This window comes from Cervus canadensis, chromosome 2, assembly GCF_019320065.1.
Source record: "Cervus canadensis isolate Bull #8, Minnesota chromosome 2, ASM1932006v1, whole genome shotgun sequence".
Taxonomy (NCBI): domain Eukaryota; kingdom Metazoa; phylum Chordata; class Mammalia; order Artiodactyla; family Cervidae; genus Cervus; species Cervus canadensis.
Window position 1 is genome coordinate 54,033,299 of NC_057387.1, and position 27,568 is coordinate 54,060,866.

Consider the following 27,568-nt stretch of genomic DNA (forward strand, 5'->3'; position numbering starts at 1 on the left):
CTGATTGATGGGTGCAGATAGTGGGCTGACAATAGAACTGCTTTGTACTTTATAATTAAGGTCTAGAATGATCGATTTCTTAGTAATTTTGAGTTTATTTTCTTGTGCTTCCATGTGGAGGAGACAGGAATCCTGACCTCAACAAGGAAAGATAGCTCCATTCAGTCCTGCCCACAGTTTGAAGGACACACACTAGAAATTCTCATTTCCACTTTCCCAGCCCCTGGTGGCCACTAATCTGCTTTCTATTTCAGTGGATTTTCTGACTCCAGATAAATGGAATCATAATATGACGTCTTTTTTGACTGATTTCTTTCACTTAACGTGTTTTTAAGATTCATCATATTGTGTATTTCAGAACTTAATTCCCTTTTATGGCTAAATAATATTCCATTATACAGTTACCCTGGGGGTTTCCCTGGTGGCTCAGATGGTATAGAATCTGCCTGCAGTGGAGGAGAGCTGGGTTCAACTCCTGGGTCGGGTAGATCCCCTGGAGAAGGAAATGGCAACCCACTCCAGTATTCTTGCCTAGAGAACTCCATGGACAGAGGAGCCTGGTGGGGTATAGTCTGTGGGGTCGCAAAGAGTCAGACACAACTGAGGCATGACTAACACTGTACACTCTGCATGTAAGTTAAAAAGCAGGGTGACAATATACAGTCTTGACATACTCCTTTCCCAATTTGGAACCGTCTGTTGTTCCATGTCCAGTTCTGTTGCTTCTTGACCTACATGCAGGTTTTGCACGAGGCAGGTAAGGTGGTCTGGTATTCCCATCTCTTGAGGAATTTTCCACAATTTGTTTTAATCCACACAGTCAAAGGCTTTAGTGTAGTCGATGAGCAGAAGTAGATGTTTTTCTAGAATTCCCTTTCTTTTTCTATAGTCCAGTGGATGTTGGCAATTTGATCTCTGGTTCCTCTGCCTTTTCTAAATCCAGCTTGTACATCTGAAAGTTCTCGGTTCACCTACTGTTGAAGCCTTGTTTGGAGAATTTTGAGCCTTACTTTGCGAGCATGTGAAATGAATGCAATTGTGTGGTAGTTTGAACAATCTTTGGCATTGTCCTTCTTTGAGATTGGAATGAAAACTGACCTTTTCCAGTCCTGTGGTCACTGCTGAGTTTTCCATATTTGCTGGCCTATTGAGTATAGCACTTTCACAGAATCATCTTTTAGTATTTGAAATAGCTCAGCTGGAATTCCATCCCCTCCACTAGCTTTGTTCCTAGTGATGCTTCCTAAGTCCCACTTGACTTCACACTCCAAGATGTCTGGCACTAGGTGAGTGATCATACCATCGTGGTTATCTGGGTTGTTAAGATCTTTTTTCTGTAGCTCTTCTGTGTATTCTTGCCACCTCTTCTTAATATCTTCTGCTTCTGTTAGATCCATACCATTTCTGTCCTTTATTGTGCCCATCTTTGCATGAAATGTCCCGTTGGTATCTCTAATTTTCTTGAAGAGATCTCTAGTCTTTTCCACATTGTTTACTGAGGAAGGCTTTCTTATTTCTCCTTACTGTTCTTTGGAACTCTGCATTTAGATGGATATATCTTTCCTTTTCTCCTTTGCCTTTTGCTTCTCTTCCTTTCTCAGCTGTTTGTATGGCTGCCTCAGAAAGTCATTTTGCCTTTTTAAATTTTCAGTAGAGAGGCCTTAAAGCCAGCACATTCAAAAATTAAATTAATCCTCTTCTCTAAAACTACACTGTCTTCTTCACTATTTCCACAAATGGCAGTATCATCAAGCAAAAGTGTTAGCATGAAACCCAAGACTCATGATTACTGTTTCTTGCACACTTTATGCGCAGCTAGTCATCAAGTTGTGTCTCTTCCTCCTCCTTAGTAACCTTCACATCTTACTCCTTTGGCCTATTCTGTAGTTTTAATCAGCCCTTAGCGTCTTTATCTGAAAGAATTAGTTACTTGTTATCTGGCCTACCTGTCTTTTCCCTTTTCTTGCTTCTATTATCTCTCCTACACAACTACCAAAAAGACCTTTTCCATAAGACAGATTTGATTATGTGACCCTCTTATTTAAAATTCTCTGTGGTTCCCCATCACATAGAGAATAAATGTCAAACTCAGCGTCATATACAAGACCTATCATGACATGGACTCTCTTTCCTAGGTTTATGTCTCTAGTTTATGTGCAGAACTCTTGCAATTCTCTGCGCTCTGACCGCTAAGTCTTTGCACACACTGCATGTTTTTCCTGACTTGTGCTTTTTGCCCATTCCTGTGATGAACCCCTATTCATTCAAAATTCAGTTCAAACATTATTTGGGGATTACTTTTGCACAGAATTTTTCACTCTCCGCATTGTGTTCCATAGCATTTCCCGCATAATATTTTAACGTATTTATTTGGTTTAGTGGTCTTCTGCCTCTACCAAACTTTGTTGTTCAGTCGCTAAGTCATGTTTGCGACCCCATGGACTGCAGCTCCTCTGTCTTCCACTGTCTCCCAGAGTTTGCTCAAATTCATGTCCATTGAGTCGGTGATGCTGTCTAGCCATCTCATCCTCTGCCACACCCTTCTTTTGCCTTCAGTCTTTCCCAGCATCAGGAGCTATCTAGTGAGTGGGCTATTCACATCAGGTGGCCAAAGTATTGGAGCCTCAGCTTCAGCAACAGTCCTTCCAGTGAATATTAGGGCTGATTTCCTTTAGATTTGACTGGTTTGATCTCCTTGCAGTCCAGGGTACTCTCAAGAGTCTTCCACACCACAATTCAAAAGTATCAATTTTTCAACACTCAGCCTTCTTTATGGTCCAACTCTCACATCCATACACAATTACTGGAAAAGCCATAGCTTTAACTATATGGACCTTTGTCAGCAAACTGATGTCTCTACTTTTTATTACATTATCTAGGTTTGTCATAGCTTCCCTTCCAAGGATCAAGCATCTTTGGATTTCATGGCCTCAGTCACTGTCCACTGTGATTTTGGAGCCCAAGAAAATAAAATCCATCACTGCTTCCACTTTTTCCCCTTCTATTTGCCTTGAAATGATGGGACCAGATGCCATGATCTTCATTTTTTGAATGTTGAATTTCAAGCCAGCTTTTCCACTCTTCTATTTCACCATCATCAAGAGACTTTTTAGTTCCTCGTCACTTTCTGCCATTAGAGTGGTATCATCTGCATATCTGAGGTTGTTGGCATTTCTCTAGGCAAAATAGGTTGGTCTGGTATTCCCATCTCTTTAAGAATTTTTCAGTTTGCTGTGATCCACACAGTCAAAGGCTTTAAGCATAGTCAGTGAAGCAGAAATAGAGGTTTTTCTGGAGGAACTCCTTAAAGTTCAGTTTTTAAATTTTTTAATCACTAATATAATCCCAGTCATCCTAACACTGTACCTCATATTAAGAGGATTTCAGATATTTATTGAATGAAGGAGTGTATTTACTAGTTATCCAATTCAAGGGTGATTCCACTTTTGACAAATGGAAATCTGGTTAAAAGTCTATGTTTACGTTGGTTATATACCTTTTATGAATATACAGTCTTCAGTGGTCCTTTCCTGACTTTTTCATTCTGATCTGAAAAGGGATCATCTTTTTAGTTTGTCTTGTCTTCGTTATTGTACCTCCAGTCTTCTCAGATTCTTTTAATTATTTAAATTGCCATTCTCTGAATGTTTTTAAATGCTTTTAAATTGTCTTGTTGGAAGGACCTAAATAAGTCATGGTTTTGCACTCCAGATAGTTTGTACACAATGGTAAATTTTCTTATTTTAGAATTACATGGGTACCCAGTAGTTTTCATTGAACGCACTTGAGAATTCAGTTCTCTTGTTGTTGTTGCTGGTGCTCTTCTCTTTGTATTATTGTTTCTGGATATGATATGAACTTTTTGTTTAGAATATATACTGATTCAAATGTACTTATTTCTAATCAGCAGTAAACTATCTAATTATCATTACATGTAACTTTGTATGGCACTTCACAAATCTTAATTGTACCTGCTGTAAGCCTGTTTATTAAATCTTTAAACCAATAGAGTACATTGTATGACTGCTTCTAATGTGATCAAAGATATATCATTAGATCTCGCCAAGTATATTTTGCTTCTGTATTTTCACTTGTTTATGATTTTGAAAATAATAGTTCAAACTTTTCTTTATTTCTAGACATATCCTTCCTATTACCCCTCATCCCCATTTATCCTCTTTTGGAAGATAGATTTTTATTTTTTAATACTCTTCAAGAGTCTATGACTTTCTAAGCAGTGTATATAGTAAATATTTACCCTGCACAAATCTAAGCAGCTGCATAAATGCCGTGCTGATAAGAATCTTAACTGAATCATTTAACCTGTTTTCTAATCATTTCTGTGTGTTTGATCACTTTAAAGTGTTATTTGCAAATCTGCCTTCCTAATTGACAAATAGTTAAATTGGCATAAGAACATTTTCTTGAAATAGTGACTGAATTAATCTCTAGGATTCTTCAAGCTGATATCATTTAGTTAGTCATTTTTAGAACAGCAGAGGGCTTCCCTGGTGGTGCGATAGTTAAGTATCAGGGTGCAGTGCAGGGGACACCAGTTCAGTCCCTGGTCTGGGAAGATCCTCCATGCTGCAGGGCCAGCCAAGGCTGTGTGCCGCACCCGCTGAGCCCACGCACCGCAACTGCTGAAGACTGCGCGCCTGAGAGCTTGTGGTCCACAACAAGAGTAGCCACCGCTATGAGAAACCCGCACACCGCAGGCAGAGAGGAGCCCCCGCTCTCGGCAGCTAGAGAAAGCCTGCACACAGCGGCAAAGACCCAGTGCAGCCAAAAATAAATAAAAGAAAATTTTTTTAAGAAATTAAAACAAAGTACAGTAGAAAAATAAGTTACTCTGGGATGTTTTTTGCAAGTCTCATATTCTCATATAGTCTATCCTAGTGCTGTGTGTATATAGTGAATATTCAAATATCTTTTAAAAGTTTAGTTTACTGCCTGTAAAATGTGTTTTGGCACTACAGTGTATTTAATGGATATTCCCTTCATTCAAAATTAGGAGCTTGTGGATTTATACATAGCAGAGAGAAGAGAAAAGAACAGATGAAGATAGTCATTATTTCACCCTCCATGAGCCATTATGTAACTCATCTTAATATTTCTTTTAAATTTATTTCTCATTCCAGCCTGTTAAAAATCTTCTGAAAGACAGTTATAGTTTTTGTTATAAATACGAAAAAGTATTTAAGAGTAGTTCTTTTCTCTAGAGATATTTTTTTTTGTAGTTGTGAATGTGTTAAATGATGCTTTATACAAGTGTGCATTATAACATTTGCCAAAAGAGTGGTATAAAACCCATAGGATATCATAAGCTCATTTTCATTTGGGGACTCAGGAGTTTTTGGACAAATCTGAAAGGATAAAGGTAATAGAAAAGACATTCTAATAAGCCAGAATAGTAGAATCAGTTTTATTTTGAACTAAATATAGTAGGGGAAATTCAGATGGGATATCTAAATCTCTTCCAACAGTTCTGCAAAACCTTGAAAAGAAAAAGTATTTATTAATTTTTGTTTTGTTGTCCTAGATGCACATATATAAAGAGCTTCATAGTGAAACGTGTCTATAGTTCTATTGCTAGTTGATTCTTAGTTTAAAAAATAAGTTCTCAGGACTTCCCTGGCACTCCAGTGGCTAAGACTGCACTCCCAATGCAGGGGGCCCAGATTTGATCCCTGGTCCGGAAACTAGATCCCACATGCCACAATTAAGACCCAGTGCAGCCAAATAAGTTTAAAAAAAAAAAAAGTTCTCAAAAACATGCCTGTCACTATAAAATCTAATTGGAAACTAATGCAAATGATTACAGAACGGGTATTAAGAACTGTCTGTTATCTAAATGAAACATGTTACTTGTATTTTTTTTTTAATATATTGTAAAATTTTCTAACTTGGACAGTTAAGATATGATCATTACTAAAAACTTGCTAAAATGTAGATCAACAGTAACCCAAAAAGGAAGGCATTTATTTAAAACTTCTCCAAACCCTGTGCTCCAGATATAACTCCTATTAAAATAATAGTTATTATTTTGAACTGTTAGGAATATTCTGCTAAATATTTTGTATTTTCTGAGTTAATTTTTTTTAAAGATTTCATTGAATGCTTCCAAGCTTTTTCCTTTGCAAATATATATTTACAGATAAATATATAAATACATTAATGTAAATATATAAAAACAATGTATCTGTCTTTTTTTAACAACCATGGAAAACAAACTGATCTATAAACCTTTATATGCATTTGTGTCTATATCACTAAATATAGATTAATACGATTTTTAAATGATTGGATGTGTCTCATAGTGAGATCCGTGTTAATTTATTTAACCAATAGCCCTTTACACACTTAGATTATTTTCAGATTTCCAGACTTGGTTAGCAGGACCTTGTATCTGTGCTTGCCTTTTATAGTGTCATTGTTTCCTCAGAATAAAGAAATTCTGAGAAAGGTACTTGCAGGTCTAAAGAGTATGCACATTTTGTTAAATACCTTTCAGGAAGGATGTGTCCATTTATATTTCTTCCACAGCTAACCCTCAGCAAAATGTTCTGTACCCCTTCTCTAACCTTAAATAATCTTTTTAGTTTTTGCCACTCCAAATAAGGTTACCTCATTGTTTTGACAGTTCTTGGATTATTTTCTGAGGTTGAACATTCATTTCAAATGTTTAGTGACCACTTATGTATTTGTATATTACATGTTCCTGTCCTTAGTTCATTCTAGTACCTAGTATTTTTTATTATTATTAATAGGAGCCCTCTTATATACTGCTAGAAATAATTTTCCCCATTTGTCATTTTTACTTTTTTAACTTTGTTTCTAGTGGTGTTTTGCTGTACTCTGTTTCCATTTTTATAGAGGCACATCTAGAAATCATTTTCTTTAGAATCACTTTAGGAATGATTTAGGAAATCATTTAGGAATGTAGGAAAATTTTATTTTCTTTATCCAGGTTGTCTTTGTTAAATGCCATGGTAATAATCCAAATCTTTTTTTTAAACACTTATCACAATTCAGATTATCAGTTAGTTACATGATTACTTGTTTAGTATCTTTCTTCCCCACCAGACTATAAACTCCATAAGACCAGGAGTCCTGTCTGTTTTATATAGCTTTATCTCTGCTGTCTGGTATACAATAGATATTCAAAAGTATTTATTGCATAATACACACACACACTCCCAGACACATGCATACATAATCTATCTTTTTCTCTCTCTCTCTGGCTTGATATCTTTACCATATAAAAAAATAGAGGTGTTTTTATCTCTCTGGTTTTCCTAATCTGTTTCTTTGTCTTATACATTCTGATAAGTATCACATTGTACATTAAATAACAGTTGAACAAATTCTCCCATATTTTACTTTTTCTAAACTGCTCTATTCTCAAACATTTACTCTTATATACTCTTATAGAGTTTTGTTGTCATTTTGTCAAGCCCTTAAAATCCTATTGTAATTTGGGATTTTTATTAACTTGAAATGATATCTTAAAATATTTAGTCTTTCCATTGAAGAATATGGGATGTCTTTCTACTTATAGGTGTTTTAACTTCCTTGGTTTTCCCATATAGAAAAGAATCTAATTTTTTTATTTGTTGCATTTATTTCTCCTTTCTATATTGATGTTTATAGTCGCTTGTATCTGGAAGTGAACAATTTGAATCTGTTTCTTTTCTTTTAAGCTTTCGTCAGGAGTGATAAACCCAAACTATTCAAAGGACTGCAAATCAAGGTAATGTAATTTTAATGTGATCCTTTTTTCCAGCGTTTTTTAAAATTAAAAAATTACTCAAATTAAATTTATTTTTTAGAACAATTTTAAGTTTATAGAAAAATTGATTCTAGAGTTCTCATATACTCCCATCTCCATCCTCCAGTTACCGTATTAACATCCTGCATTGATATACATTTGTTATAGCAGATGAACCAATATTAATACACTATTAACTAAATTTCATAGTTTGCATTAGGGCTTATTCTCTGTACAGTTCTAGGAGTTTTACCCAATGCATAATGTCGTATATCCACCATGACAGTATCATACAGAAGTTTCACTGCTCCCAAAACTCCTTGGTGCTCCGCAGCCCACCCCCTGCCAAACACCTGGCAACTACTGACCTTTTCATTGTCTCTATAGTCTTGGCTCTTCCAGATTATCATATAGTTGGAATTACACAGTAGATAGTTTTTTCAGATTTCAGATTTAACTTGATGTAGATTTACATTTCCTTTGTGTCTTTTCTGTAGCTGGACAGCTCATTTCTTTCTAATGCTGGATAATATGAACAATATTCTGTCATATCCTGGTTTGTTTTCTCTTCACCTCTGCAAGGGCCTGCGTGGTGGTCGCTTCCAGTTTTTAGCAATTAGGAGTAACAGTGCTGTGTACTTTTTTATGTGACATAAGTTCATCTTATGGGTAATTGCCTGGAAGCACAATTACTGAATCATGTAGTAAGACTGTTGGGCACTTCTTACAAAGCTAAACTGTTTTCAAAAGTAGCTATATCATGTTGCAGTCCCATAATAATAGATGAGAGTTCTGTTAATCCACATTCATCAGCATTAGTTAATGTCAATGTTTGAATTTTAGCCATTCTAATAAGTGTGTTATCTCGTTTTCATTTACATTTTCCTAATTGAGCATCATTTCACATGATTATTTGCCATCTGTATATCTTCTGTGGTGAATCTGAGATCTTTTGCTCGCCATTTAAAATTTTAATTACGGTTAAAAAATTTTTTTAAGAAATTTCCCTGGTGGTCCAGCACTTAAGACCCCATGGAGACACAGGTTTCATCTCTGGTCAGGGAACTGAGATCCCACATGCTGTGCAGTCAAAAATCTAAAAACTTAAAAGCAGTTAGGATGGTAAGTTAAATGTTAAGAGTACAGTTCAATAGTGTTAAGTATATTCACACTGTTGTGCAGTAGATCTAGAATTTTTTTGTCTTGCAAAACTGAAACTCTATAACCATTAAACACTAATTCCCCTCTGTCTTGCCTCCAGCCCATGGCAGTCACCTTTCTGCTTTGTTTCTGTGGTTTTGACTGCTTTAGATACTTCATATGAGTGAAATCATATAGTATTTGTCCTTTAACGACTGGCTTATTTCACTTTAGCATAATGTCTTTAAGGTTCATCCATGTTGTAGCATGTGACAGGATGCTTTCTCTGCATCTGTTGATACAAGATTTCTTGCTTAGCCTGTTGGTAATAATGGATTACATTAATTCATTTTCAAATATTGCACCAGCTTTGTATACTTGGAGCAAATCCAAATTGGTCATGGTATATGATTCTTTTTACCTTATTGGGTTTGATTTAATATTTGAATATTTTTGCAGCTGTGTTCTATGTAGTTTCTAATTTTGTGACTAAATGAGTTTTTTTAATTAAACAATGAACTTTTTAAGCACAGTTTATGTAGATAGCCTGATCCAAAAGATTTTGGTAGTAATGTTACTGCTTCATTAGCTTAGAGGGCCACAAATGGGTTGAGAATATACCCAAATGCTCATAATCACATCAGAGCTTGTCTCCATCTCCCAAGTTCACAACCCTAGAAAACCTAGAAAAACTGAAGCATAATTGCTAAAAGAAGTTCTCAGAGCTCCCTTTATCATCACTGCTACATTCTAGTTACATGGTCCTTAATTTAGCATTGAAGATTGATCGCTTAATGAATGGGATCATGTTTGTTATCCCACTTACCCAGAGTAAGAATTCCCAGAGCCCTCTGGCAAAATATTGGACCCCGCTCCTTAGGTAGGTCTGAAGTTTTAGGAATCCAACCAAATTATAAACTATTTACAACAAAATTAATATTCTCTGGTTTAAGAAATCGAATGAAAGTCCAGTGCAGAATTACCTGATAATTGGTAGGCACAGTCTTTTAACATTGCTCTTAGTTATCATTCTCTTCATGTATGCAATTAATACTTGTTATATTCAAAAGTAAGCTTAAACCCCAAGTAAAATTGTCTTGATACCAGCAAGTGTTTCTCTTCAAAAGTAAAGTGTGGGTTTTTTTCCCTACTTCTTATGAAATCCCTAAAAGACTTTAAAAGCTTATTATTATTAAATTTAGTTAAGCTAGACTAAATTGGTTTGGATTTTGGTTGAAGCTTAAAAAGACTACTTCTAAGCAGAAAATTATATTCCTCTTTTTTGTAGTATGTTCGCGGTTCAGACCCTGTGCTAAAGCTTTTGGACGACAGCGGGAACATTGCTGAAGAACTAAGCATCCTCAAGTGGAACACAGACAGTGTAGAAGAATTCCTGAGTGAAAAGTTGGAACGCATATAAATCTTAAATTTTGTCTTATGCTTCTGTTACCTTGTCCAGTGAAATACTATAGAACCTAGAAAATAATTTAGTTTTGCTTTCTTCCATTGATCGGTCTTTTACTGTGAGGCATTAAACATCTAATTAAAAGTTGAAATGGCAGCGCAGCCCATGATAGGTAAGAAGTTAACAAAACCCTTTTTTTTATAAGTTTCCATCCTTCATTTGTTGATACCACTAGTAACAGAATGCCTTGTAATAGACTTGTGGTTAATTATGCAAATGATACTTTGTGATAATTGGACCAGTTTTATGAACAACAGATTTTTAAATTAGGGAGGGTAATAAGGGAGATGATTATGGTGCCTCGTGTGCTGTGTGCTCTTTGAAAGTAACGACAAAAAACTTGAAAGCAAGTAAGACATACCGAGCCTCAACAGATTGCTTGTTCCCCAGATCCTCTGATATTTTTGTATCACCCAGCCTTCCTTTTAATAGAAATGTATAGTTTATAATGAATGCACTGCATAAAAACTTTATGGCTGCATTATTGTAAAAGTTTCAAGATCTACAGTAAGAGTGAAATATTTACATAAAGATTTGCATTAATGAAGACTACACAGAAAACCTCCCTGAGGATTTGTGTGGACCTGATACTTAGCAAATTTTTGGGCTTTACATTCTTATGGAAAAGTCAATTTAAAAATGATCATTTGTAAGACCAAAATATAAATAAAAAGTTTCAAAAATCTATCTGAATTTGAAATCTTTCATGTTTAAAAAATGACACATTTCTCAGTACAGTTTTATTTTCACATAAACCTTTGTTTCAAGCCAAAAAACACTTAAAATGAACACATTTTCATTAATACCTTATTATATAAGGAATATCTCTTAAAATACTACCTCTTTTTTTAATGAGCTATTAGAAATGACTTTGCTTAGTCTTTTGTGTGATGAAAGTGACCTCTTAAAAGATGGTTCAGTAAGATCAGCATTCATCCAAATGACTTTAGGTCATTTACACCTCTTACTAAATTAAATTGGTCTGAAATCTTACTGTATCACCTCAAAATAAATTCTTAAACTATCTTGATGAAGGGTATTTGAAATTCTTTTAAAGACAGCTCTGCCAGGAAGTGTTTGTAGAATATTTAACAGAGGTCAATTGTTAATCTTTACTGGCATTTTGTGGCATGTCATTTTAATTAAGACATTTTAAAAGCCAGCTGGAAAATGAAAAAATACTCAAGTTCTGGCATACAAGCTGTGGTCTATTTTTGGTCATCCATAGTAATGGAGAGAGCCCTCACTTTGATAGTACAAGGCCCTGGATAATATACTCATCCCTAATGGTGGTTATTGGGCTTCCTTGGTGGCTCAGTGATAAAGAATCTGTCTTCCAATGCAGGAGCTGCTGCTGCTGCTGCTAAGTCACTTCAGCCGTGTCCGACTGTGCATCCCCATAGACGGCAGCCCACCAGGCTCCACTGTCCCTGGGATTCTCCAGGCAAGAACACTGGAATGGGTTGCCATTTCCTTCTCCAGTGCATGAAAGTGAAAGTGAAGTCGTTCGGTCGTGTCCGACTCTTAGCGACCCCACGGGCTGGAGCCTGGCGGGCTTCTGTCCATGGGGTCGCAAAAGAGTTGAACACAACTTACCTACCAAATTACAGCAACAAGTGGTGGTTATTACTTCAGAACAAAAGGGGAGAGAAGCCAGTCGTGGAAAGTGGGGGGAACCGGCATGAGAGGAGTTGCTGCCACACACAGAGGAATAGCCAGATAGAAAGGGTGAAACTTCAGAACTTCTGGGGTTGGCACAGAAACCTAATTGGACTGTTCTCTGAGCAGGAGGAGCCAGTCAAATGAGTTATCTGGCATTGAGAGCCTGAAAACTCTATTATATCCAAGTTGTTATTAGAGATCAAAAGAGACTGAAGAGCCTTAAACTTGGAAAAACTTGTAAGTTCTTGAGTTGGTGAATAAATGTGTTATCTCCCAAGCTCCACTATTTTAATTGGGAAGTTTGAGTTAATTAGCCAGTTCCAACTCTTTTTCACCAATTCCAATCAACAGCTAAAACCTTTTTAAAGAAACAAATCTTGATTACCAAGAGGGTATATAAATACTGATCCAAAATAGTACCATTTTATAGCCAAATTTTGACATTTGATTAAGCTTATTCAAGTTCACAGATATGGATATATAATAGTCACTTGATATTTATAAATTTGCTCCCCATGCCAACATTTTGTTACTTATAACCTAAAGCAGTTAAAATGTGTCTCTAAATTCCTGAATTTGGCAAAAGCCTCTTACAAGGAGCTATGAGCAAGAGCTGACATTTCCTGTTTTAAGAGGATTTGAGACTTGAAAGCCAATCTAAAATTAAAGTTAATAAAATGCATAAAATATTTTTTGAAGCAAAACTGAAAAACTTGGGAAATTAAAATTGGCAGTAGCTACCATGTGAAAGTGTGTCTACAAATATATGGAAAGTAGGAGTACAGATTACAGATATGAGCACAACTAGGTAAGTATTTCTTTTACTTAAAAATCAAAGTATGTTCTAATTACATCCTGTCGTGACAGACAACTTTTTCTAGGAGGAGATCACATGCGTTTGTGATAAGAAATTCAGATTAGACTTTTGCTGACTAAAATAAACATTTTCATTTTGCCTTCAAACTGGTCTTTAACCCAGGAATCAGTAGCATGAAACATGATTACCTAGAAGTGCCAAAGGAATAAAACTAAGAATGATCTGAGGCCTCTAAAACTAGTTCTTTCCTATTAGTCTTGAAACAGACTACGAATATATACAACATTTTATCTAGTATTATGAGAAGACTGAAGTTTAGACCTTAAAATTCAAAATGTTTTTAAAAAACCATTTTGGTAGACTAAGCCAAAGTTGATCCTTATTCACAAATTACATATTTGCAAATTCACCTGCTCATTGAAATTTAATTGTAACCCAATCACAATACTCTTGGCGCTTTTGAAGTCGGCCACGGATGTGTGCGAAGCAGTGAAAAATTTGAGTGCCCCAATGCACACATTCCCAGCCAAGGTCAGACAAAGTGACATTCTGCCTTGCTTCAGCTCATGCTGTGAACAAGCATCCTTTTCACAGTCGATTTAATGCCACATATTTTGCATTTCTGGGCTTTTTGTTGATGATTTCACTCTTTAGAATGGCTCTCAAGCGTAGTGCTAAAGTGCTGTCTAGTGTTCCTAATAAGCGCAAGAAGGCTGCTATGTGCCTTCTGGGAAAAACTTCAAGTTTTAGGTAAGCTTTGTTCAGGGTTGAGTTACAGTGCTGTTGGCCATGAGTTCATTGTCAGTAATATATTTTAAATAAGCAATATATTTTAAATAAGGTGTCTTTAAACAAACACAAAGCAAGGTTATGTACTGATAAGTTAGCAAAAATGTGACCAGAGGCTTCCAGGATTCTAACCCTATGTATCCCCTAAAAGCAATAGCTTTGTGTTCACTAGTTAAGTGCTTGCAGTGACTTTATAGCACATAATAACTACTGTGAGTAATGAGGATTGACTATAATTTAACATTTTTATTGAGACATATTTCATATTTAAAATTCACCCACTTAGAGTATGCAGTTCACTGGTTTTTTAGTATATTCACAGAATTATCCAGCCATCACTACAATCTAAATTTAGAAGATTTTCATCACTCCAAAAAAGAAATCCTGTACCTGTCTGGAGTCAATCCCACACCCAAACAACCTCAGTCGTACACACCTATCCAGCTTGTCTCTGGATCTCTCCGTCTATGAGTGCCTATTCTGGACATTTCATATAAACAGAATCACAATATGTGCCTTTTGTGTCTGATTTCTTTCATTTAGTATGTCTTCAAGGTTCATTCATATTACAGCACGTATCAATCCTTCAGTTCTTTTTGTGGCTGCATAATAGTCCTTTATATGAATATACCATGTTTTATCCATTATTTCAGAGAAGGCAATGGCACCCCACTCCAGTACTCTTGCCTGGAAAATCCCATGGACAGAGGAGCCTGGTAGGCTGCAGTCCATGGGGTCGCGAAGAGTTGGACATGATTGAGCGACTTCACTTTCACTTTTCACTTTTACGCATTGGAGAAGGAAATGGCAACCCACTCCAGAGTTCTTGCCTGGAGAATCCCAGGGATGGGGTCACACCGAGTCAGACACGACTGAAGTGACTTAGCAGTAGCAGTATCCATTATTTGGTAGACCTGGGTTGTTTCCACTTTGTGGCATTTATGAATAACACAGCTCTACACACTGATGTATCACTGTGTGGAGATGTTTTCATTTTTCTTAGAGACATGACCTGGGAGTGGGGTAATATACTGTCAATGTTTAACTTTTTGAGGAACTGCCAAACTTTTCTAAAGTGGCTACACCATTTTACATTCCCATCAGCAATGTACAAGAGTTCTAATTCCTGCACACCCTATATTCTACATCTCTCATTAAGGGTAACTCATTTTACACCCTTATCATCAGGGGACATTAAGACGTGTTAATAAGCACTATGCCCTCCACTAAAAGTGAATTAAAGACTGAAATTCTTTTAATTCTTTAGATGGTGTTTTTTTTTTTCTCTCTCTCAATTTTTCCTGCTTCTTGTGCTTTCCCTCACTTTACTGAATTTTAGCTTATGTTTCTCTTCCCCAATGGCAGTCATGAAAAAACTTCACTGTTCCCATATCTACTAGAGGTCACATTCTCTAGTGTGAGAGGCAACCATTAAACAAATAAAGGTACAAATATAACATTGCAATTATGGTACAAACAAGAAAAAAGTTACTCAGAATTACAAAGGAAACTAGCGAGTAGTTCAGAGGCCTCTGGAGGATGTGATATTTAAACCGGGGCCTGAAATATAAATGGAAGCTATTTAGGAAAAGAATACTTTGAAATGCCTTACAGTTAGAGGGAAGAGTACGTGCCAAGACCCAGACTTTGTAGGAAGTCAGGCACTTCCACACACCTGCAAGAAGTCAGTACGTCTGGAAACTCGTGAGCCTCAGAGGAGGATAGTAGGAAGTGAGGTGGGGAAGGTAGGCAAGGAGGGTCTGTGCTGCCTTACAACTTGAGCTGCGCTCTGAGCTGCTTTTAGAATAAAACCAGAAAAGGAAAAACACCTCAATCAGGGGAGTGACAAAATCCGGTAAGATCAACTCTCATGGGCACGCTCAGAAAATATGTCTACATAAACACTTCAGTGCTTTACCTACTGCACTAATAGCCTCTTTAGGAGCATCTAGTGTATAATTTACACTTTAAAATCACTCATCAACTTGCTTTGAGAACAACAAAGACAACCCTGAGCTAAGATGTTAAGTGTTATGAGATTTCAATGTTTATTTGTATCTATACTCACGGATCCTTGGACTATTCACTAGTTATACAGACTCATAGAGGGTCCTATTAGTGCACACCACACCCGGGCATTCTACCTTGCCCCTTTAAATTGAGCATTAAACTCAATTCTAGCTCCAAGGGAAGAACATGGAGCTCCAGCCTTGCAACTATGTGACTCCATATCCACGGCAGTCTCTGTCACCACCTCCACTGTAACTCGTACCAGAGTTCTTGGGCCTGGTTTCACCTCCTACATTCAAGCTTTTGACCCATGTCCATGGCTCCTGTTTCACCTGATCTCCCACATCATAAATACCTATATGACTCAACAAGACTGTTTCAGCTGCCATTCCAAATTCTGAAATCTATTCTGGCCTGAAGTGTGTTTCCATTTCTTTCTTCCTGGCTTGAACATCTGGACCTATAGCCCAGACTCTGATCTGATCTCAGTGTTTCCTGCCTAACCTAGTCCTATGAACAATGACTAATTCATCTACTTTAAATTCATATCTCTTCATCGTAGCCTAACAATACAGGACTCTTCCGTTTCTCCCCATATACAGTGAAATCTTTATCCAGCTGTACCCCTTGCCCATCCACTCAGAATCAGCTCGATCTTATCCCAAAGCCCAGCCCAGATCCCAGCCAAGCTCTTTTGGTCTAGTTTCCATTGCTGCATTACAAATCATCCCAAAATTTAATGGTTTAAATATTTGTATATCTCTGTACAAACAAATAGAGAAGGGAAAAGATTCCACTGATTCTATTCCCCTAGAGAAATCTAATATACCTCTTGCAATTCTCTGTGCATTAATGATTAACTTTCACTTAGAAAGATTTGCAAGGAAAGGGTCAACATAAGTCTAGACTATACAGGCTCTTTAGAATCCTCCTGCAATGCAGGAGACCCAGGAAACTCGGGTTTGATCCCTGGGTCAGGAAAATCCCCTGGAGGAGGGCATGGCAACCCATTCCAGTATTCTAGCAGGAAAATCCCATGGAGAGAGAAGCCTGAAAAGCTACAGTCTGGACACAACTGAAGCGATTAAGCACATACAACCTATGTTCAGAGATTGTCAGACAGCGTTTCAGTTTTAACAGAATTTTGACAGGCTCCTCTTCATAGCCCCCTAGCCAACGTGCCTTTGTCAAGGTGGTGGTGTTTTCCTCATTAGCAGTAACACATGAGATTGTGTTTATGTTTGACTCTATACAGGATATACCATCAAAGCTGATTAAATGAATCATTTAACACTGTTTACAGGAAAAGACTTAACAGATGTCAGAAAGAAGAAAGTCATCTTTTGAGTGTAAACAGTGATGTCAGTTAGTACAGAAGTTTCTGAAAGGCAAAACAATAGTGGGAAAAATATGTTTTGTAACTGATTTGCAAACAGAAGGGGAAAAGTTAGGAAGTAGTAAATTAGCCTGCTCTGGAAGAAATACTTCTTATCAAATCAGTGTAATCTTTCTCCACAGAGTTACTGGCCTCTTAGGACAGAGATGTATATAATCTGTCCTCAGTGTAGCCGGGTATTTTATCCTAACTTCACAGAGTTATTTATAAACTAGGAGAAATATCATCTAATATCTCCATTTTTTTTTAAGTGGGTGCGTTTGAGAATGAGAAGGTATTGTTTCCGAATTATTTTCAATAGTTCAGTATCAATGTAGAGCAAATCAAGTGGCATCTTCAGGTTTCCATTATGTATAACTTACTAGAATCACAGTACTTTTCAGTGAGAAGCCAAGAGGGGGGAAAATATTCCAACAACTGGGGATTCTCTTACTCCCTGTCGTTTTGTGACAAGTGACCAGTGTCTGACTTTTGTTTCCCCTTCATGTGATGTCTCTTGGAATAAATGATACGTTTGCTTCAGACTCACGTTCCCTGATGCCAGCTCTCTATGAAGGTAGCCCCTCTGCCCTCTCTTGAGTATTTTGCCTCACGTGATTTTTCATGATCACTGGGGCACATTAGAGAACTTTGCCTCTTCTGTGTCCTCATTGCTTTCTGAGGCACTGAGGGTTAGGATTTCATCATATTTCATCATAATTGGAAGGACTCAATTCAGCCCATAACACTGCCTGAAATTAAATTTCAGGGTGGTGAGGGGAGAAGTGAGCTGAAGAGAAATTGGAAGGTGGGACACAGAGACTACTGTTTGGAGAAATTTGAATGGGAGAGAAAGAAGCTAGATTGGATTTGAGAGTTGAAGGATACATTTTTTTTTTAGCCTGAGAGAAACATGAGTGTGTTATAAACAAAGGGGGAAATGCCAGGGAAGAAGTAAAATGAAGAGAGGCAATGTGTAGAGAGACATGCCTTTGAGCAGAAGGGAGAGCATGGAGGACAAGCAATGAGGATGGCATCCATGACCCAAGGGCTTACATGATACGAGGACAATATGGGCAGTCTAGGGACCTCTGCTTCCAGTGACGCAGGGGGCAAGGTTATTCATCAGGACTGGAGAGAGCAGACAAAGGAGTGAGCACCGGATTTGTAAAGAATGTTCGGAGTGGTTGCTGAGGAAGGCAAAAGAGGAAATAGGGGATCTAAAATGGCCCTGATCTTATTTGGAACCTAGCCCTGCCTCTTCACTAACCTACTATGTGAGTTTGGCTCAGTTATCTAATTTTTTTTTTCGTGTTATTCTCATCTGTGGAACAGGTTTAAAAATAGCCACTGTGAATACTCGACATTATTATGAGGATTAAATCAGAAAGAGGTTAAACTTTCAGTGACACTATTAGTAGCATTCTGGTTCTCACATTACCCAACACTGGCACCCTGGTTTAGCAAACTGCTTCTAACTTCTCATTTTCTTATTCAAGCTTCATCTGGGCCATTTATCAAGGATTCATTTGTCTGACTGCATAGATTTGTTGATGGTATCCCCATTTCCCATTCAAATGTTAAGCCAGGAGGTATTCCCTTGCCTGTTTAGTCTTAATCATTCCCAGAACATCCCAAATAAAGTCTGTTTTTTCTCAAAGAAAATAAAACACACGCATACCAAGACATTCTCAAAATAGGCACTAAACAGACATATTTCTGCCAAGAATAATTTCTGCTCTACTCAAAACTGGTTTACAGGATTGTAAATTGAGATCAGCCTTTGCTTCTTACTCTATAGGGGCAATGAGTCAGGATTTCCTGACATTAAGCAATCATGTAAAATGCATTAGTGGCTTCTAGAAGACCTTAGGTGCTTCCTTGTGCCAAGAAATTAACCTGTTTAATTCTTGGCATCTCTTTCATTTCCCCCGATGACTTAGTTAAGATCCTTCCATCAGTCTCAGAGTCAGTATGACAATGTAGCCAAGAGCAATGAAATTTTGTTTTCTAGAAACAATTCTGGTGATAACTGCTGTGTATCAATGAGAAGGCTGGATTCTAAGTTTGAATAATTATTTTTTTAGTCAAAACTACACTGGTCCCTAGTCCTAGTTCAATTCCTCGCATTGCTTAATCCAATTATAATCTAGTTTTGCCCCGCGTCAAACAGTAATCTAATTGCTAATCCTTTGTTCTCATTCTATTAATATTTGAATTTTCTGTACTGATTTCACTTCTGTCTTAGAAAACCTTTTGCTTTCAACACACCACTTTTTCTTAGTTCTCTTCTATCCTTCATTAGTTACTTCTCTGCCTATCCCACAAATAATTGCAAGTTGTCCCTCATGGCCCCTTCTCTCTGCCCAGTGTTAGAAATTTAAATGGCATTGCGGGCTAGGCCAGGCAGGTAATACCAAGTCATATACAATTAATAGGAAGTGATAAGAACTCAGGCAAAGAGAAAAGGCATATTCCATGTAAAACCACCCACAGCTGCAAACATTTTAAACACCCATCTTAGCCGAAAACTTTCCATGGACTGGACTGGACAACTGTTTTATGACGGCCATTCTCAGAACCCAGGTCTTCCTGTCCAAGACTCTGAGGATAGGACCCATTTACAGGGTGTTTTGTGTACCTCTTAACCCCTGTATAACAAAACAATAGTCATTCCTGACTTTGAGTTCAGGAATCTTGTGTAAGTCACCCAAACCTGATTTGTTTTCTTTTTTTTAAGAGGGTATTAAATCTTCTATTGATTACACATCATAATGGATGATACACAAGCTTCATTCCTATAACTTTATCCGGTACCATAATTCAATTTAGATATATTGCATAGGATGCACCAACAATCATTAATAACCAAAAACAAAAACAAAAAAACTCCATGACTTTGCATGGATGACTGTCTTAATGGTGAACTCCAGGTCACAACACAGTAACTGTCAGTTCAACAATACCAAGGTTCTGAAGACAACAGCTTCTCCACCAAAGCAGGTTGTAAATAAATTTCAAATGGAACCTGGCATCACCCTGAAGGAATTCTAACTTCACACTGTTGGGGTAGTTTACCAAAATGACTTCAGAGTAGTCTAACTTTACACAGCACATTAAAAAAAAAGAAAAGAAAAGACATTTATTCTACGTCATGATCAGGCTGTTACATTTAGAAATCAATAGCATGGGTGCAAAAAAAAAAATCCACATTAAAACCTTTTGTTGGAATGGTTTATACTTTCCACAGAACAGAAACTAAAATAACCTGCTATACAATTAGTCACAAGTACAGTCTTCGAGTTTTTTGCCCATACACATGAGTATTGTCTAAAGCATGTCTTCTTTGTAGCAGCTAGGCCCTGCCACCACTGTGCTTGGCTGAGTCCACAAATCTCTTGCAACCTGTAGCTTCCCTGTCACCTCTCTGGCTCTCGTCTCCTGCTAAGCTTTGTTTCCTGGCAGTAATTAAAACCTTCTGCCCCTGCCATAGCGACTGCTGCTGCTGGAACCACCGTAGCCACCTTGGTTTCGTGGTTTAGCAAAGTATTGGCCTCCACCACCATAGGGGCCAGAATTTCTGCCTCCAAAGTTTCCTCCTTTCATGGGTCCAAAATTTGAAGATAGATTGTTGTAACTGCCAAAATCAGTGTAGCTTCCACCACCTCCAAAATTGCTTCCATCATTACCAAATCCATTATAACCATCCCCACTGCCACCATATCTGCCACCACCACGGCTGCCACCAAAGCCACCTCGACCACTGCAGTTTCCTCCACGACCAAAGTTGTCACTCCCACCCAACCCACCTCCGCGACCGCCACCAAATTTTCCAGAACCACTTCGACCTCTCTGGCTGGATGAAGCTCTAGCCATCTCTTGCTTAGACAGGGCTTTTCTCACTTCACAGTTGTGACCATTCACTGTGTGGTATTTCTGAATGACAATCTTGTCTACGGAGTCGTGGTCATCAAAGGTTACAAAAGCAGCGCCTCTCTTTTTGCCACTGCCTTGGTCAGTCACGATTTCAGTCACTTCAATTTTCCCATACTGTTCAAAATAATCTCTCAGGTGATGTTCTTCAGTGTCTTCTTTAATGCCACCAACAAAAACCTTTTTCACAGGTAAGTGGGCACCAGGTCTTTGAGAATGCTGTCTTAGGAAGGCCCTCTTTGGTTCCACAACTCTTCCAGCCACCTTGTGTGGCCTCCCATTCACCTCCTCCACCGTGGCGTATGTGACAAACCTGAAGCCTCTGGAGCGCTTGGTGTTTGGATCCCTCATTACCACACAGTCTGTGAGCGTTCCCCATTGCTCAAAATGGCTCCTCAGACCCTCGTCAGTTGTTTCAAAGCCCAATCCTCCGATGAAGAGCTTCCACAGCTGTTTGGGTTCTTTGGGAGACTCTGACTTAGACATGACAGCAATGGAGGTGGGGTGGGGGAACTTTAACGCTTTCTTGGTGGCAAACACAGGCAGAAAGCCTGATTTACTTTTAATCTGTAAAACAAAATTCCTCAGGGGCTCACTTAAATTTCTTAATATGAGGCAAACATTTTGCTAAGAGACGATGACATCATTTACTTTTTAAGTTTTCCAAAGGGCCCTTTTCTGTTTCTCTAACTTAGAATTGTCACCTCCACAGAACAGAAGTGTTCTCTCCCACCTGTGTCACCCACCCAGAGTTTACACTGTCACATGACACTTGTGCAGAACTCCTGAGGGAATACCATTGTCCATCTTAAAGGAAGCCCGCACCTTCTCTATCCAAAGATCTTAGATTTTTATGCTCTGCCTGTAAGGTTTGGAAAACTCTATTCTCTTGGACTTAGCACCACAAATAGTTATTTCTTTAACATTCCTCACTGAAGTTCAATTTTCTATGAGAACACTGGTTTTAAAGAAGAATCTGAATTAGAACTGTATGTCTGAAGCTCCTTTTTCTTGTACACTCAGAACAGACATTTTAAAAATTACAGCATTTTATTGAGAAAGTTCTTGAAATGATGTACAGTCTTATACAGTAATTTTCATGTTTGTTGAAGCTGCTACAAAGACTCCAGAGGAATTCCTCTTGGGGGCAGAGACTAAGAAGGCAGAGTTGCTTCTCCGTAATATCTTAGCACCAGCTCAGCAGTGCCAGTTCAACTCAGCTCAAGAATCACTGGTCCTCATTTTGCAAGATTCTGAGCAAGTGAAACAGTCCCTACTCATAGTTTGAAATGAAAGAGGATCCAGGTTGTCAAGGTAACAGATAAAAAGAGATATAGAAAGAAGCCCAAGGCCAAAGTTCAGGCTTCCCACCATCCTCCCACACTTGGCCACCATTCCCCCACCTCAATCCTCTCTGTATATTATAGATTAAAATACCATGCATTTTCATCAAGTCCTCTCTTGAAACAATCACTCCATTTCCATTTTCCTCCAGCTCATCTGGCCTGTTCTTTCCTTCCCACTTCATCTCTAACAATTGATAGGAATAAATTCTGTCTCCTTACACTGGTGTTTCCTGCATAGCCCACTAGAGTGTAAGTGCCACAAGAACAGAGAACCCTGTGCCTATTATTACTATTGTATTCACAAAGCTGAGTTGAGTGTCTGGCACAAGGGAGGTGCTTCATAAAAACTTGTTAAAGTAAATGAAAGGTTCAATTACAGCACCACGTCTTTGTCCCAATAATTCTCTCTACCCAGTATGTCCTCACTCTTCCTCTCCAAAATTCTCAAACCCACACTCATCCCTGCAATGGACTGAATGTTTGTGTTTCCCCACCCCAAATTCACATGTTGAAATCCTAACCCCCAATGTAATGGTATTAGGAGAGGAAGGCTCTAGGTCATGAGGGTGGAGCCCTGGTGAATGGGATTAGTGCCCTTCTAAGGCCTTCTAGGGCCCTGAAAGAGCTCTTGCTACGTGACTCCACAACAAGAAGATGGCTGTCTATGAGACAGAAAGCCAGCTCTCAGCAGACACCACATCCGTGTGGTCTTGAACTTCTCAGCCTCCAGAACCGTGAGAAATAAACCTATGTTGTTTGGCCAGGCAGTCTCGATGTTTGTTATAGAAGCTCAGACTGACTAATCTCATTCTTCTGACAGCTATATAATTTCAAGTTTGCTCTGTACAGCTTAGTGTTTGAATATACCACACACTGGTGATACTCATTCAATTTTCAGGAAAAGATATAGTTGACTGTTAAGTTCTTTGCTGCTCCTAACACATTGAGTTGCTCAGTGAAGACTGGAAGTCCTCAAGTAGACACTTACCTATAATATCTGCAACTTGCCAGAAGGAGCTCCACTTAATATTTTGAGATCAGGACTGCAGGGTTCAGCTTTCAAATAAGTCAGCTTAACTCCAGGAAAGTCTGAGTAACAATAAGAAGTCAGAAAAGATAGAACAAGCTGCTCTGACCCAAGAAACAAGAGATCTTCCTTAAAGTCATTTCCGAAGAAGGGCGATAAATTCCCTCAACAGGAACATTAGGGCCTGACTTTTCTAAAGATCCAGTTCTTCCCCTCCGCAAAACAAACCCTAGCTCTCATTTTAACATGAACTGAATAAGAGCACTTCTACAGGGTTCTTGAGTATTTGTGTGTGTCAGCCTCTGGGATCATTTTGTCCTGCAGTCAAGTGAGTATTTTGGTCTCTTGTGGACCACTTGTCCTAAGGCAAAGATTTTTCATAGGAGTACTTGTTTCTCTTTTGTGATGAGGAGATAAACACCAGTTAAAATCCAACTTCTGTGGCAATAGCACATGACCCTGCGGAATGGACTTACAAAGGGATTTTTTTTTTCTCCTAAAAGTTTCTATTTGGTGACAGAAATGACCAGTTTTTCTACCATTAGGCCATCTGTGACCTACTAGATAAAGATCATATTTTATTAAATGGAAATTTGTATCAGGACTTTTCCCACTGTAGTGTGAGAAATCTACTCAAACTAAGCCAAAAAGGGAATTTAATGGCAAACCTAACTAAGAAGTCCTAAGGTTGTCTGGCTTTAGGTGTGGTCTGGGTAGGAGCTGGCGAACTATAACTCATTGCCTGTTTTTGTAAATAAAGTTTTACTGGCACAGCCGTGCTTGTTCTTTTACATATTGTTCATGGTTCTTTCAAGCTACAACAGCAGTACTGAGTACTCACAAGAGAGACCTTACAGCCAGCAAAACCTGAAGTATTACATGGCTCTTTCTAGAAAAAGTTTGCTAGCCCCTGACCTAGGAGCCCAGGTGATGTCATCAGGATTCTCTAAGCTCTTGCCTTTGATCCTACTCTGAGATGGCTTCATATGTGTCTCCAGCATCCCCATACTGATATCATTCCTTTCTGCTAACAGTCCTAGTTGAGAAGAGCACTTCTTTCCCGGTAATTCTTGCCAAAATCCTAGGGTTTACCCTAAACTGACAAGTTGGCTAAGGTACCCATTCTTGGATTGATACCTCATGGATTGGAGGATGGACTTTTCACTGATTGGCGTAGGCCTGGGTCACACTATCTCTGGTGCTGGAGTTGGATCAGTCACCCCAAGCAACAGGGACTAGGAATAAGGAGAGTTTCTCCAAGAGGGAAGAATGCTAGGAAGGTGAAAATCTACAAATGTCCATTATGAACCTTTTCCCTGATTGGTCACCTTCTGAGCTTGGGCATTTCTCAGAGTATGTCAATGAGCTATCTGCATAAGTTTAGAGAGCCTTAAACGAAGTTACTATTAATAACAACCAGCTGTTATTGATGAGGTTTCAGTACCAGATACTATACTAAGGATTAAATATTATCTTGTTTATCCTCTCAACAGCTATAAACACTAGGCATTTTTATTTCCCGTTTACCAATGAGGAAAATAAGGATGAGAGATTTAATAATAAGTTGGCTTAAAAGTTTCACAGTCAGGATTGGAACCTAGAATCTGAACTTGAATGATGCTGCCTGCCTCCCCACTCCTACAGCCTTACTTTTCTGGGAATTCCCTACTCACCTCCCACCGCCCCCCCGTGCCCAAATAGTGCTTGAGCACTGAACTTGTGACCAACGGGCCCGAGTTCTAGTGAACTCAGCTCTGCCATTAACCCACCAGATGACTTTTAGCAAGTTACTTAGCTTTTGGAATTTCAGTTTCCTCATCTGTAAAAACGAACAGCTTAAACTATCAGTGACGTTCAAACTATGTTCTACTAGCAGAGGGGCTTCTGTGGCAGTGCCCTAGAGTTTGCCATAGAGAGTGAGGGACACTTGACCAGCTGCCTCCCCACACTCACCCGATTTCATAATCTCCATCGCTTCCCATTGGGCTCCTTGTTAAGTCTAATATGTAAACAATAAACATTCTTGTTGCAAAAAAAAAAAAAAAAATTAACCATGGGACTAAAAGACCTTTAAGATCTGTCCATACTTTCTGCCTGTTCTTGCACCTCTCTCTTCCTGCTTGTGTGCTGGGAGGCTGACCTGTGTGGATGGACTACATCAACAGGTTTTCTGTGCTCTGGCTTCCTGGTGGGTTCAGCCAGTGGGATAGTAGTGGAAAGGGGATGAAAGGAGAGAGAGGTTGGGGTATGGATTCCCCTGGCTCAGTGGCTACGTTCAAAGACTACAGCTCTTGCTGGGCAACTCCCTCCATCAGCTCTGTTTGGGTTTGGGAAACTGTTCCATTCTCTGCCCCAATCCTGTCTAAGAGTAGTAACAGTTCCTTGCTGTCACTAGCCCTGGGGTACCTTGCCATTCCTTGGAGTCTTGTTATAATGATAGTATGTCTGGTTATGTAGATATGGTTGTAAGTAGTCCTTCTTTAAGTATTCCTCACTGGGGAAGGTGGTCAGGATGGCAAAGTAGGAAGATCCAGAACTCATTTCCGCCCATGGACACACCAAGACTACAAATACTTTGAGAACCACCTGAAGACTGGCATAAAAGATTTTCCATGACTGAAGACATAAAGAAAACAACAACAACAATGAAACAGGTAGGAGGGCCAGAGATGTGGTATAGTCAAGACTCACACTCCTGAGTCAGTGATCCACATATGGGAGGAATATCACAATCACAGAGGTCCTCTCCAAGGAGCAAAGAAACTGAGCTCCACTTCAGGCTCCCTGGCCCTGGGGCCCCAAAGGGAAAAAATGAGAACGCCTGGCTTCAACAACCAGTGGGATTTACAGTCAGAAGATCTAGAAAGCTAAAAGAAACAGATATTTCACTCTCAAAGGGCTCATTAAAAAGCTCACATGCTGAAGTCACAGAGCAGAGGCAATATTTGAAAGGAGGCTTATTCAGACCTACTTGCCAATCTCGGGGAGCCTCCTAGTGAGACAGGAGGCAACTGGGACACCCTCTGGAGATGGAGATGCTGGTGGCAGCCCTTCTGGGGAGCTTATTTAATCACAGTAACACTGGTACTTGAAAGAGCCATTTTGGAATACTCTCTTTAATCTATCAGCACCAGGGACCCGGCCCCTCCCAACAGTGGCCTGGCACCCCCACACCCTCTCAGGATACAGCAAAAGCAGTTCTAAGAGCAAAGCTTATAGCAATGCAAGCTTACCTCAGGAAATAAGAAAAATCTCATCAACCTAACTTTATACTTAAAGGAACCAGAGAAAGAACAAACAAAACCCAAAGTTAGTAGAAGGAAATAAATCATAAAAATCAGAGCAGAAAGAAATGAAACAGACTAAAAAAAAAAGAAAGAAAGAAAGAAAAAAAATTAATAGAAAAGAAAAGAAACTAAGAATTGTGAAAGTCAAGGAGACAGTGGTTGGTAGAGCTTGGAGAAATGTTCCAGATGAAGAGAACAGCATGACCATAGGCCTATCAGCCAGAAATTACAGGATGTGCTTCAGACACCATATAATAGTTCAATCTGACTAATGCAGACATGTGAGAGTTCTGTTTTTGCCACTCAGCCACAATTATTCATCCTTTTTCTACTGGAAATAATATGACATATTGTACTTTGAGAATAACCCCTCCCTGTAGTTATCTCATTAGTAGTAAGATATTGACAACCCTCAGCTTCTAATGCAGGTCCCAAATGGGTTCAGTTAGTCAGCATAATCTACCCCAGAGTGACTGATTCAATAATGGGCATGTAACTCAATTTGGACCAGTGAGAATCAGATGCAAGACCTGTGTTGAAAGTGACAGAGTTTTATCCAGAACTTAACTGTAAGTTCTCTTTCCACTGGATTTGAAATTAAGAGGATGTAGAGGCAAAAGCTGCTGCAGCCAGCTCGTGACCATGAGGGCAGAGCTTGACTAAGAATGGAGCCAGCACAGCTGAAAGGCATCCTAAAGGTGGAAAGATAGAACCTTATTTCTGATCAATTTACTCCTGAAGCTCAAACAATCTGTGAGTAATCCATTAGCCAGTCAATTACGACATCAATGAATTCCCTTTATCTCTTAAGCCAGTTTAAACTAGAATTTCTATGTCTACTTAAAAACACAAGGGTTAAGACTAGGAAGATAGTTTGAATGTAGGACAAAGGATGTTGAATAGCAAGTCTTGAACTAGATTTCACAGGAAAAATTTTTAACAAGGA

At 38.6% G+C, this 27,568-nt stretch overlaps 2 protein-coding genes across 2 annotated transcripts in view; one reads left to right on the top strand and one right to left on the bottom strand.

The window, feature by feature from the left end:
* SELENOF (selenoprotein F) overlaps positions 1–11,063 on the top strand; it is a 38,354-nt gene extending 27,291 nt beyond the window's left edge. The window contains exons 4-5 of the mRNA XM_043460763.1: positions 7,704–7,753; positions 10,200–11,063. Coding sequence (XP_043316698.1) covers positions 7,704–7,753; positions 10,200–10,331 — 182 coding nt within the window. The 3' untranslated portion in view covers positions 10,332–11,063. The remainder of the gene's footprint in view (positions 1–7,703; positions 7,754–10,199) is intronic.
* Positions 11,064–19,886: 8,823 nt separating this feature from the next.
* LOC122427680 (heterogeneous nuclear ribonucleoprotein A1-like) lies at positions 19,887–21,448 on the bottom strand. The gene has a single exon (XM_043447341.1). It carries the CDS (start codon positions 21,446–21,448, stop codon positions 20,498–20,500), a length of 951 nt encoding a protein of 316 aa, XP_043303276.1. The 3' UTR covers positions 19,887–20,497.
* Between the last annotated feature and the right edge of the window lie 6,120 nt (positions 21,449–27,568).

Coding starts and splice junctions, on each gene's coding strand:
- LOC122427680 (XM_043447341.1), bottom strand. CDS start 21,448: ATGTCTAAGTCAGAGTCTCCCAAAGAACCCAAACAGCTGTGGAAGCTC.